At 40.7% G+C, this 13,739-nt stretch overlaps 1 protein-coding gene and 1 long non-coding RNA gene across 2 annotated transcripts in view; one reads left to right on the top strand and one right to left on the bottom strand.

Moving 5' to 3' along the window:
* Positions 1-13,739, bottom strand: part of LOC134578261 (uncharacterized) — a 550,797-nt gene that overhangs the window by 32,853 nt on the left and 504,205 nt on the right. The window lies entirely within an intron of this gene.
* PIDD1 (p53-induced death domain protein 1) overlaps positions 1-13,739 on the top strand; it is a 33,974-nt gene that overhangs the window by 14,674 nt on the left and 5,561 nt on the right. Inside the window, exons 7-12 of the mRNA XM_063437991.1 lie at positions 339-464; positions 1,984-2,160; positions 2,319-2,466; positions 4,181-4,316; positions 4,836-4,986; positions 8,699-8,822. Of these exons, the coding sequence (XP_063294061.1) occupies positions 339-464; positions 1,984-2,160; positions 2,319-2,466; positions 4,181-4,316; positions 4,836-4,986; positions 8,699-8,822 (862 nt within the window). The remainder of the gene's footprint in view (positions 1-338; positions 465-1,983; positions 2,161-2,318; positions 2,467-4,180; positions 4,317-4,835; positions 4,987-8,698; positions 8,823-13,739) is intronic.

Below are 13,739 nucleotides of genomic sequence, written 5' to 3'. Positions count from 1 at the left end.
CACTGTATTTAGAGAATTTTTTGAATAAGTATTTTGTTTACCTGTCTTGGCATGGGTGAAATTTTTATTTAGGTGGTGGCAAACGGTGCAATTCATTTTTTTTAGTTTCTTCTTTTTATCTTTGTGGATTTGTTGTGGCCTTTGATTGTCCCTCTGCTCACCTATATATAATTAAAAGCTGCACAAAGTGTTATCTTCTCACTTGAGAGGAGAGATAACATAATGAGGTGTTTTGTGTACTGGTAGAGATAGCAATCATACAATATATTAAATAAGGCTGGATTATTAGGAGGTTTGGATATATTACATATTAATCTTTCCTCTATTTCTTATAATAGGATGTGGATATTGCTATTCCTGTCAATTCCCCAGGGTCTTTGAAGAAGCGGGAGATTGTAATCAGGACTTTAAGTGGCCAAACCTGGACTGACTTGCATACCACTACTGTGAAGAGGTCCAACGAGGTAATGTACTGTCACTTCATATGACATCTATAAGGTAGTCTCTGCTTACTTACCTTCAATGTTTATATTATCATGTATGTATATATTAGTTGTAACGGACCTTTTGCACGCAAGAGGTTAAAAACCGTTTAGGCGATATTCCCCTTTCAGCTGCACAGGCAGCTACTGCAATCAACAATCTCCCGTTCTGCAAACACATGAAAACTCCAACTCCCGAACAGGAAACACACGAATGCTGTAAACAGCCGAACAGGAAAAACCATAGAAACAGTTTACACTCCTGGCAGTCACACTATAACAGCATACAATCCAATTCCCCCCAAGAACGAGACAACACTTCGTTTGAGGGTCAAGCAGAACTGATTTACTGGGGCTACCTGCCCGGCTTTTATGCAGGTCTCCCACCTGGTGTACACTCCCCTAGGGGACCAGATGGGAAACTGGGACACAAAGGGTAAAAGGACCAATCACAAGCTTACACCTTTAAATACTCCCACAATGCATTATAATCCCTCCTCTCTGTCCTGGAGATAATTGGGAAGTAATCCAATTATCTCCAAGGACAGAGGCAAAACTCCATTAACCACATGGCAGACAAAGGACAATAAAAGACATAAAAATATATACTGTTACATTTATCACATAGAAAATACACATTCTACCTATCCCCAGATAGCTTAGATCTGAGCGCACATTATTACCAGATAGCGCTCAGATCACATACATACAATTCAATCGCCATGGAGCCAAAGTCTTTCATACAGTCTTTCAGTATACGGCTGGGCTCCATGGCATAGCTATCTGGGGTAGCATGGTTTAACCCCTTAAGGACACATGACGTGTGTGACACGTCATGATTCCCTTTTATTCCAGAAGTTTGGTCCTTAAGGGGTTAAACAGTAAAGTACCGAATGGACTGGTGTTTGGATAATTGACTGCAGGTAGGAGAAGGGAGGTCGGCGGCTCAGCGGTGTTCGTGACTTTAACAGTCCGCAGAAAGGCATGAACCAGCCTTTCTGCAGGGAAAAAGAACAGTGTTAAACATGGGACCATAGTCCAGCGGCAGGAGGCGGGCGACCAGGCTCCTCCAGTGGCCAGTGGCGAGGTTGGTTCCGCCACAATAGTCATTATTGCCTTAAAACAGATAAAGAAAAATGTGTAATAATAAATATTTCACCCCTCCACATACATACATACATGACATTTTAATTTATTTTATATGACATAATCAGGAATACGAACAGTTTAGTATAGTAGGAGAGGAGATCCTTGCTACAGTGAGGAATCTCCAATCTAATCTACGGTTTATTAAAGGTGTGACACTTACCTTGCTGTGACTGGCACCTATTGTTCTTCAAAGAACCATCAAAAATAAAAACATTTCCATCCTTTTGTTTTGCGTTATGCCACATCTTATGACTTTACTACCATGTAATGTATCACTTTCATGAACAACACAAACTGACTTTATACATAAGTCGATGTAACTAAGCTTCTATTTTATTTAAATCCAATCTAGATGCAGGCTACCTGTAGAACCCTTCACTTCTCATGGTTCTTTGTGGTCTCACGTCTGGTGGAAGATCACTGTGAGGTTCCAGCAGAGGGCAACACTCTATTCTCCAGTGTGGACAATGGCATTCGAGTTTTCTTCCCTCCCGGGGCAACTAATGACACAAGAACAGTTCGTATGCAAGTTAGTAATCAAATTGTTACATTTAAAATGTCTCTCCTAGTAATTCCTCTTTTAATGTATTTTCTTTCGTCAAACTAATCCTCATTCTTCTGGTAGGCTTTCTTTCTGTCTGCCTCTGCAAGACTTTCAGTTTTAGTGATTTACCCCCTTTTTGCCAGGTTTTACCAGTTAGTGCAAAGGAGCTGAAGAAGATCACAGGAGACTCAAATTCCCTCACGAGCCCCCTACTATGCTTATCTCAGAGTTCAACTGCCAATTTCTTAAATCCTGTTAAAATCCAGCTTCCCCTCCCACCAGGAGTAACAGGTGAGGCATCACATTTTTAATGGTTTTTATATTATATATATTTTTTAAAACGTTATTTCTTCTTATCTTTGGCCAGGAAGGGGAGCATTGAAAACCCTGGTGGTGTTTAGTGATTCTAGCCTTCATCTACTCAAAGTACAGGTTGCATACACTCTTCTAGAGAGCTTCAGCATTGTGCTGTTTTGTAGCTTTGTCATGGTAACTCGTGGCAACATTCAGAAATGCATAGCTCACAAAAGGGATATCTGGAAGTACAGGCTAGAGCCTCCCTGGTGCTCCCTCTCCTCTCTTGCTGTAAGTAGCCCTGAGCTGGTGAGGGTTACATTTGACCTATCCACGGGCCCGTGAACGGGCACACAGCAAGGCTGGCACTTGGGTAGCACCAGCTCTGCAAAATGATCTCTCCTTATGGCCTTGTGCCATGTCCATTGTGGCCCAACAGGCAATTGTCCAGTTTGCCCAATATCCAAATGGGCCTGGCAGGGCCTGTTGATGAGTCGGTCTGAGTGCAGTGCACCTGACAAGAGCCAACCCTGGATATTGTGGCCTAAAAATTATAAGAATACACTTTAGTAAATAGCTTCTGCTAGTTTAAACATCTTCTGCTTTAATAGGATGCATGCGAATACAGATAAAGGAACAGCGCACAAACAAAAAGACATTATACATAGTTTTACAAAGCTACTTAAAATTCCCTATCTTAGTAAACAAATATGGGGTTTCAGTTCCACCATGTGGTCATATTGTGTTAAGCCCAACACTAATTTACAGTACCCCAATATTGGTCAGTCCAACATTAATTTTAACATGGGAAACGAGCATGCTAACCACAATACTTACTCTCAAATAGTGCCAGTGCATAGTAACTATATATCATAGTCTAAATATATGGGAGTTAAAAAGTAAAGTGCGTAACTAAATGGTTGTCTCCCATGTTAAAATTAGTGTAGGAGCCACCAATATTGGTGTACTGTGAAATAGTTGATGTAATGTTCACTAGGGAACCCTAGCACACAGACAGGACAGAGGAGAGAGAATTGCAATACCGATCCTTAGAATGGCCGGGTTATGCAAAAAGGGATAGTCAAAACAGAGAGGGAAACAGAGAGACGGAATAACAAGATAAAAAGTCAAATAGCAGTAACCAGGAAATCCAAATAACAAGTGCAACACTCAGTGGTAAACCAAAGACCACAACAGGGCACTGAGGCAAGGGAGGGGTTAGCTTATATACACACAGGGTGTGTCTGATTGGCTAACCTCCAATTAGTGTTTCTTGCCTCCCTTGTGGTCTCTGAAGTCATCACTGTGTGCCGGGTCACATGACCGGGTGCAGGACACATATAAGGAAGCTGCTCTGGAGCGTGCAGCGTCAGACACACTGCCAGTATGGAGACAGGGACCAGATGATGCCACTCACGGTGATGAGGTAAGCAAGGTCGCCGCGTGGGCAGGGGACCTGACAGTGGAGGGCTTAACACAATCTAGCCATATGGGGGAACCGAATTCCAATATTTGTTTGCTAAGATAGGTGATTTTAAATAGCCATGTAAGATTAAAAACTGTGTTTTTGCTCTGTTCTATAATCTGTATTTTGGTCTTTACAGCCGCATCACTGCTGGGAAATGTAAGTTCTGCGTGTGACCCCAATACCATTTTTTCATATTATGATGCCTGAACATGTCTTTTGTTTTCCTTCTGCTTTGAGAAACAGGTACTGGTCTGGATAGATCTTGCCTGGTTCTCCTACATGGAGACAAACAAGCACAGAACTGGACAGATATAACAAGCCAGGTCGTACTGGAGATCACTCACATCTATGCCCGCTTTGAAGTGGATCATTTCTCATGGTGAGACTTTCCTTTCAAGCCATTTTGTCTATCTCTCTCCTTGTCCATTCTTTCTAGACTATTTTTGTCTATCCACTAAATTGTGGAGTGATGACAAGGGAATCAGACATTTTACAGCAGAAGAACCGAGGCCACCAAATTTTAACTTTTTAGATAAGCTATTAAGATAATCCAAAACCTTCCAAATGATAGATCTACAAAAAAAAAACATTTTTTTTTTTTAAATGGTGACGTCTCTAGGTCTGTAGATAAATTATCTTGAAAGTTTTTCAAACAGATTATAATTATTTGAAAAGCTTATCCAAAAATATTACATCAAGGTCCAAGCTGGAAACATAGCTCAGTTGAGAAAAAAAATCAAATTTGACTTTTCGACTTAATCTTCACATTTCCTGGTTAAATTGATGACCTCAATTATTTTTTGTATGTCCTCTCCTTTGATGATTTCTAATGTTACTTATTTCCCATGCTATCACATTATTGATCAGAGTCTCCTCTTTGTGGTTTTTTTTTCTGTAGGTATTGGCTATGGTACACCACCAAATCCTACGTTGGTGACTTAGCAAAAACTGTCTACAAGCGCCTGCGTATGTATCAAGTCCACTTTGTTGCCCTGCAGAGAAAGAGGGATCCAGAGCAAGTGCTCCTACAGTGTGTTACCAAGAGTAAGGTGTGTTGTCAATAACGTATCGTTAACGGGGCTTATCTGTACTTATCTGTATTTTGGAGGACATTAAATTAAATAAATTAAGTCTATTGTACACCAATATACTACCAATTGTACTCACTGACTAGTTTTCTATCAAGAGATTTAAACTATCCATTTAAGTTCGCCCCTGAGGATAAAGCTGGAATTTACAATCTCTCAACACAGTTACTACAGGTTGATCACAAGCAGATATAACACTAGATACAAGAACCACCTAGTGTCACTTCAGTCTTCTGGTGACCTCAGTTTCCTTTTGGTTGAAGTGACATCATAGTCTCTTCTGCACCGTATGGACCACCAGGTCAGAAACTACTTGTAGAAGGCAGAATAGGTGCTCTCTTTCTCCTGAGCAGCATTTATCGCCTAATTTTAAACAACTGAAAAAGTGTTACTTAAAAGGACTCTCCAATTCTAAATGAAGTTATGGTGCAAGCAGGTACCCGGAGGCATTCTTACCCCTTACCTCAAGGGGGTGAAACTACCCAAAGTTGCCTCCAGGCAGCAATGTCCATTTCCTCCAGACTGCATCCAGCTCCTGAATTTTCAGATTCAGGAAGCGTGGAGTGCTGTCGAACAGGGGAACTTTGTTCTGGGTTGGCTAATGATGCTACTGGAGGTGGAGTTACATTACCAGCAAGTGAAACGCTGCACATACAGACTCCAGACACCATGACCACTTCAAACCAATGAAGTGGCCATGATGCTTTAATCTTCATCTTATCCTTTAATCTTTATCTTATATTTATGACAATTATGACCCTGAAGAAATTATTCCTTATGCTTAATGTCACACACAACTCTTAATGACAGACATCTCACTATCTGATCTCTTTTCCAATGATTTAATGTGCATTCTGAAAAGCTCATTGTCTTTTACTCCCCCAGTACCCTAAATAGTGTGGAACACCAGCCTTTTACAGCTAAGTAGTGGCATGTAATGATCCTGCATGTATCTTCTGTGTGGTTGTATTTCCTGTATTTCATAAGTTATAAGAAACAGGACTATGTAAAAACCCAGTGATACAACTCGGAACCTGTTTCATCTCATAGTTCAAATGTGTGATCTCTTTCACTGCTTGGTCTGCCTTGCTCAGTATAGCAGGTTAGTATGGCAAGATACTCATGGCTTGCATTGCAGCCAGTCACTAAACTTTGATTTTTAGCGGATGAAACCTGAATGACACAAATAAGGTGATCTTTAAAAATTCTCTAACTCAGATATAGGCACAGTGTTCCTATTTTAAACTCCATTTTACCATTCAAATTCCATTTGCTACAATTCAGAGTTTAGTCCATGTGGATTATTATTTTTTGTTTTTTCCCCCAGTTCAATCAAGAAATCAAACCTACAGTTATCATATTGCAAATTTGGATATATTTGCTGTAGCAGTTCTTATTATTTCCAATTCAATAACCTACCCAGATGTAGACTTGGAAGACCTCGAACAAAGCACTTATGTAGGGTGAAAAAACCCTTATCAGTACTTGGAAACGGCCTTTACAATGCACATTTCAGTGTTCTTTATGAAGCAGTAAGGAATATTTATATACCGTATGTATATATATATATAAAACAGGAAGAATCCTTGCACTCAAGCTATAAGGGTACAAAATGTCATTGCCGGGTGCCAGCCAGGGTTCAAATATCCAAAAAAAGCAATAAGTATAGCTGCACTCACGGTTGGAGATTAAAATCTTCAATGCTTTATTCAATTCATTAAAAAAGAACTGACGTTTCAGTCCAGCTTGTGGACTTTCCTCAGGATCAAAACACAAAAATATTATATATATAGTCTGTCTGGAAAGTATTCAGCTATTGTTAATATAACGAACGGTTTGTGCAACATCGATGTAACCTGACAGCCAAGGATAGTGGACTGGAATGCGCATGCATGAACAATGGTGATTTCACTGTGCTAGTCAGTGGGGGTGCTAGACGCCATTGAGTGAGCATGTTTACCGTGTGGCTGTCGCATTCAAAAAGACTGAATGAGAACGAATCTGCATCAAATTTTGCATTAAGCTTGAACATTCCTCCATGGAAACTATTCGGATGATTCAGAAGGCTTTCAGGGACGATGCAATGAGTGCATCGCAAATAAAATCGACCAGGTCACCTAGTCCCCCTACAGACCATATTTGTCCCTGAGACTTTTGGCTTTTTCTTAAAACTAAAATCACCTTTGAAAGGGAAGAGATTTCAGACAGTCGATGAGATTCAGGTAAATACGATGAGGTAGCGGATGGTGATTCCAACAAAGGATTTTGAAGAGGGTTTTAAACAGTGGGAGAATTGTGTGAGGTCCCATGGTGCCTACTTTGAAGGAGACTGAGGCATCATTGTCCTATGTATAATGCTTCTTGTATCTTCTTCAAAAATGTTCTCTATTTTTTATATTACATGTCTATATACTTTATGGACAAACCTCGTATACATATTGAATGCTGTTGCTCCTCGTTGCTTTAATTGCTTTGTCAGATTGTTTTTCTGCATTTGAATTATGTGCAGTGTAGGTTCTTTGTAATCAAAGCTTATTTTATGCACTTTTTTTTTTCTTCTTCTTGTTGGTGTATAAACCGTGTAATTTATTAAATTGTCATTCGTTTTCCTTCTTGTGGGAAAGTATTTTGTTTCACTTCTCTTTTTTCCACAAATCTTTGTCAGTCATTTCTGAAATGAAAATTCTGAGAGGAAAAATGGCTGAATTTAAGCAGAGAAAAACCAACACTTTATAGACCAATTTTAGAACAATGTAATAAATATCAAGATATCATAGATTAAAAATAACAGACCACTTTCAGAACTCTGTGATCTCCCCCATTGTGTCTTTTTAAGATTCATTAAAAACTGGGCAAAAGTTGAAGATATTTTAGTTTTCATTGAATAACATATCTGTCCTGTATTAGAGGATTTTTTTAATTTCACCCAGAAATGGAATCTATTTCCTTGACCATTGCAAGTTTCAGAGCAATAAAAATGTAAAGTAGTGAAACGTTGCTTATATTTTGATATCTGCATGTGTGGAGTGCATGACATTTGACTTGTCAACTAACAAAGTCGATACAAACTGTGTGAGTTACTATACATCAAATTTCACCATTCAGGTGTAAATATAAACATGAAATGTTCTCGAATAGTAAAATTTAGACCAAAATAGCTGGAACAATTTTTTTCAACTCCACTAGTCACCGCTTGATTATTTTAGTTTGAATTTTGCAGTTAACGTTTTTCCCTTCCTATAAGGGTTTACATGAATACGATGGCCAATACTTTTTAAAGGGCTATATTATGTGTACAGAGGGCTTGTAATAACAGTGACATGTTAATAGGACATTTAAATTGTTAATATGACATTTTCATTTCTTGTATAACATTTATGAATGTTTTTGATTTAGCATGATTTGTAAGTGTGTGTCTAGAATAGACTCCAATTGCGGAGGCATGATACACGTAACACAGCCTTGTTTTCTGGTTAGGGGTAGGACAAGGGAAGAGCTGTAGGAACACAGGTTAGGAATGATTCATCTAGTGACGGTTTAACCATTTTAATTATTAGGGTACTGTCATAAAAGCATATACGTTGAAGCCCTGTAATAAATAAATTACGACAATAATTTCACTGAGAATTCTATACTACATTGATGTAATAATATATATATATTTTTTCCTCAGGTGGATAACACAGTGAAAAAGCTAAAGGATAGATACAAAGGCCCAGAGCCCTCTGATCTGGTTGATCTTGTTGAAGGAGAGCAGTTTTTTGCAGCATTTGAACAAGGCCTAAAGCTTCATTCAGGTGTAGTAATTAAAGGCCATCAGAACCCCAGTTGCAAAACAGAACAGTTTGCGTTCTAAAGCACCTGCATTGAGAATTTTCCCAGGATTTTCTCATCCCCTATTTTTAACAAATGTTTATTAGAAATCCACACTGTATTTAAAGAAACACTCCATAAGTACCATAACCATTGTAACGTCCTGTAGTTGATATAGTCCGGGAGTGTGATGGTGACCCCCTACCCATTGTTAGTAGTCAAACCATTTTAAGACAGTTTGCCAGTGCAGGGATTAGCTCATTGGCTGAGATTGATTATGCTTTTATGCTATTGGCCAATTAACCATCCACGGGGGAACTGATTTAAGTAGTTGAGGCTTGGAATGGTGCCCTGCAGAAAGTCAAAATGTTCCAGAATTGTTAGACCAATGAGGGTGGAGGGTGTCACGGCCCTACAGCTCATGGTGATGGTGGAGTATTCCTTTTTAGTATATCCTGGAACTGTTTTGGCTTTTTCTCGATCATTGTTCTAAGCTTCTGCCTTGTTTGCAATTTCATTGCAGTAAAATATTTCATCATTAACCACTTCGCGATGCTTAACTGAAATTTTCCGACATGCTTGTCCTATCTTAAGGACACATGACGGAAAATTTTCGTCATTTACTAAAGTTAACCCCAGATCACGGTGATCGCAGGGTTAACGCTCCTCCGGTCTGCCTCTGTATTCGAGGCAGCACCCGATCGCGCTGTCCCTGCAGCTGTGATCGCTCTGGCTGTCAGAGGCTGTCAGAGCGAGCACATGTGATCCGCCTCCCTGTGCTTCCGCGATCAGTGTGAAGTGCAGTGAGACGAATCAGTGCTGATCCTCTACACCATGTGTAAAAAAAAAACTAATTAGAAAAAAAAATTGAAAGTTAAATGCCCCCTCTCCTGCTTTAATAAAATGAATTACTTTTTTAACCCCTTCCCTGCCAGTTGATCACTGCCTACAGTGATTAAAATACAGATCACAGTATTATACTTTTTTTAGTTTTAACCCCTGAGGTTAACTATTATTTTTTATATAATCAGGGGTTCAATTTATTTAATTTAAAAATTATATATTATGCTAGAAATTCGGGGATTTACTGTTGGTGCAGCTTACTGCTAGTTAGGGGTTAACGATAAAAAAAGTTTATTACAATTTTAGAAGTGTAAAAAAACCTGTAAAAAAAGACATTAAAAAATGCTCATTAGCACTAGACCTGGAACAAACTAGCAAAAAAAATGATCCCACGCTAAGGTTCAAAATATGCCTTTTTGGTATGCGTTTGTGGGGTAGTTTGAATAACCAGCTAAACTACTCCAAAATGGAACATGGACACAGCACAAAACTTCAAAGTGAGAAAAAAACTGGCTGTGTCTCAAATGTGCCTATTCAACATCAACATATACCTGGCAAAGGTACATACGGGGTATTGTTGTACTCAGACGACATAGCTGAGCAACGTATGAAATATTATATAGCCGTAGCACAAATAATATTTGCAAAATATACTGTCCAAACTGTGTCAAAAAAAGAGAAAAATATGCTTATTGCCACTACACCTGGTACAAGCTAGCGGAAAAATTATCCCATGCCTTTTGAAATACCCTGGGATGTCTTCTTTAAGAAATGTTGTAGTTGAAATATGTAGCCTGCTAAAGTGCTCCAAAGTGGGACACAGACGCATCAAAACCCTCCATGAAAATTCACACTTAAAAACCTGAACTTGTCACATCTTTTACAGCACTGTAACTTCACAAAATAGTATCTAGGTCATACATTGGGCATATTGCTTTACTCAGAAGATGTAACGGGGTATATATATTTTTTTTTAATGACAGTGGCACATATCATGTGTAAGAAATACTCAGCAAAATGCAACATGTATGTAAAAATGATTTATTTTTTTCCCCTCACCACAAACATTGGCATAAAATGGTGACAAGTTAAGGTACAATATACGCCATACAAGATACCCTGGGGTGTCTGCTTTGTCAAATGGAAGCCCTTTGTGGGGTTATTTGAACAGTCACACTGCTATAATACCCCAGAATGAGACATAGGCCCGTCAAATCCATCTATGAAAATTCTAACTATTGAAACTGAAATAGCTTTGTCTCTTATATGGCATTGTAACTTCACAGAATAGTAATAAGGCATACAACAAGGGTATCATTCAGTGGCGTACACACAACCCATGGGGCCCCGGTGTGAAAATGATCCGTGGGCGCGAGGGAGCACTCTCCCCTGAGTGCTTTGTGTTCAGCTCCCTCCCCCGCCACGTACTGATGCCGGAGCCGGAAGATGACATCATCTTCTGGCTCCGGTATCAGTGCGGTGCGCGAGGGAGCTGGGCTGAGAGCACTCAGGGGAGAGTGCTCCCTTGCGCGCCCGCCAGCCAGCCGCCCGGTGACAGCAGGGCCAGCCTCGGGGGGCCCAGAGGTGGCCAGCTCCTGGGTCCCCCAGGAGAAGAGGCTGGTCACACTGGCGTGCATACCGGGTCGCAGGGCGGCCGGGCCCCCTGGTGGGCTGGGCCCGGTCGTAGCCGCGACCCCTGCGACCCTGGTATGTACGCCACTGGTATCGTTATACTCAGCAGATGTAGCTGAACACAATATGAGTGTTCAGGAATAGCACACACCAGCTTTAAGAAATACACATTACAAAAACCTTGATATATGTGTATATGCCAAAATAAAGAAAAAACACAATTTTACTCCAATATTTAGCAGAGATTGGCGATGAAATGGCTACGTAAACAGTGTTAAAATAACATTAGGTAAATAGCCTGTGATATCTACTTTATATAAAGATATACTTTTCTGTTGCAATTTTCTAATTTTTTGGATATTATTGATATATAGCACTAGTTGCAAGAGAGAGATTTAAATAATTTACTATGAGCCAATAAGATATAGTTACAGCAGTTCATGTCACAATAAGTGCAAGTGAGTGAAAAGGCCCTATATTTTCATTTTTTTTTTATTCTTTATTTTTGTTGTGCTTTGTATGGTGCACAACTTGCCATAAGACATGTCATCAACAGTGTAACCGTGGTCATAACATTGTAACAGAACATATCAGTTATACAGCACGTTTTAAAATATAAATGTTAATCTCACTTGTACAGTACAGAAAGGGTAGTCAACCATCTTCAAAGGGTATTTAAAGCCTAAGGTCTTCTGGGTTAGTGGGGTGGGGGGTGCTGGTGGTAACTATGACATTTCTGCTGTGGTCATATCTGCCTTCTCGTTCTCAATCTGCTGTCATTGACAATTATTTGTATTAATATTAAAAGCAGTTGCTGTCAGCCTGTATCACACAGCGTCTACCTGTTGGGGGGAACTGCTGGTCGTATTAGGTACGGTAGGTGAGTGGGGGGGTGGATATACAACTCTTCAGAACTAGTGTAGCTACTACTAACGGAGCCAATTCAAATTAAATTAAAATTATAAAAACATTAAACAATATTTAGTGTCCATGCAAACACCCAGAGAGAGAAGTGAGCTCGCATGGAGGTTGTATGGTGGGATGGATGATGTGATGTGTCAGTCCTCTTCACGGTGGCAGGTCGCAGGATCCTCTTTCAGTCCCTCTTGGGACAAACAGAGTAATCCGGTCCACTGACCAGGAGGGCTGTTGCGGCAATGGGAAGGCGCTTTCGGGCAGTCCCAGTTCCCGTAGGAAGCGGTGTGACTCAGATAGGTGAGTAAGTGTATCTTGCCCCCTCTTTCAACTGTCAGCTTGCGTATGCCCCATTTATATGGCACTTTGCTTTCCCGGAGGTGCTGGGTGAGTTGGCGGAGTGACCGCCGCCAAGCGATGGTATGGTGAGATATGTCCCTATAAAATGTCAGTTGGTGCCCCTTAACCCCTTAAGGACCAAACTTCTGGAATAAAAGGGAATCTTGACATGTCACACATGTCATGTGTCCTTAAGGGGTTAAATGTTGTACTGGGGGTATCTCTTGTTGCCATCAGAATAGCGCTTCTGTCTGAGTCCCGGACAAGCTTTACAAGAATGTCTCGTGATGTCTCTCTGGAGGGGCTCTGGGGGCTTTAGGTGGTCTATAACAACTTGTTTCACCTGTTTTGGGGGGAGCAGTGTAGCAAGGAGTCTACGGACAAAATGAGGCAGTTCTCCAGCAGTTATGGTCTCTGGGACTCCCCTAATTCTCACATTTCTTGCTTCCATCTTGTCCTCCATATTAGCCATGCGGTTGAGCATGTCCTCATTGCTCTTTTGCAGCAAATTAAGGGCAGTATCTGTGGCTGTTTGAGCCACTTTCGACGTGTCATGTCATCCTCCATTCTGATAACCCTGTCAGTAAGGGTGGCCACTTCCTCCCAGCCACATCTGCCTGGAACATGGCCCTTATTTCATGTAAGAGGGTTTTGATGTCTGCTTTTGTTGAGGGAGCAGTATCTCCCTCTTTTGGGGGCTGGTGGGTGCCTGTAAGTACCTCCGGGAAGGTGGATAACTCCTCCGGTAAGCTCTCGGCATCAGATGATTCTGAGGTGGAGGCCGCCACCGGCGCCATCTTTGTTGGTGCAGGCCTGGTCGGTTGCTGCAGGAACATGCCTATATCTCGGATTCCCGGGATCCTTTCGGCCCGGAGTTTTTTGGAGTGTTTCCCCATCGTGTGAAGCGCAGGTTAGTTCTCAACCTGAGCACCGGCTGTAGGTTTTTGCGGCCGATTGCAGCCGTTAGCAGGGCTATCGTTCCGGAGCTCCCACAGCGTGCGTCCTGCTCGATCGGCAGTTGGCTCCGCCCCCCCTTTTAGATTTTTTTTTTTGATGGCTACTAAACAAGACAAACATACCAACTTCTAAAATTGTTTCACATTGAAATTTTATTTTGGACCTTTTGTGTTTTTGTGTCCTGCAACTTTCAAAATAAGCTGAAAACATACACA

This window comes from Pelobates fuscus, chromosome 12 (genome assembly GCF_036172605.1).
Source record: "Pelobates fuscus isolate aPelFus1 chromosome 12, aPelFus1.pri, whole genome shotgun sequence".
Taxonomy (NCBI): Eukaryota; Metazoa; Chordata; class Amphibia; order Anura; family Pelobatidae; genus Pelobates; species Pelobates fuscus.
Note: the sequence above shows the minus strand (reverse complement) of the source record. Positions and strands in the feature narration are given on the sequence as shown.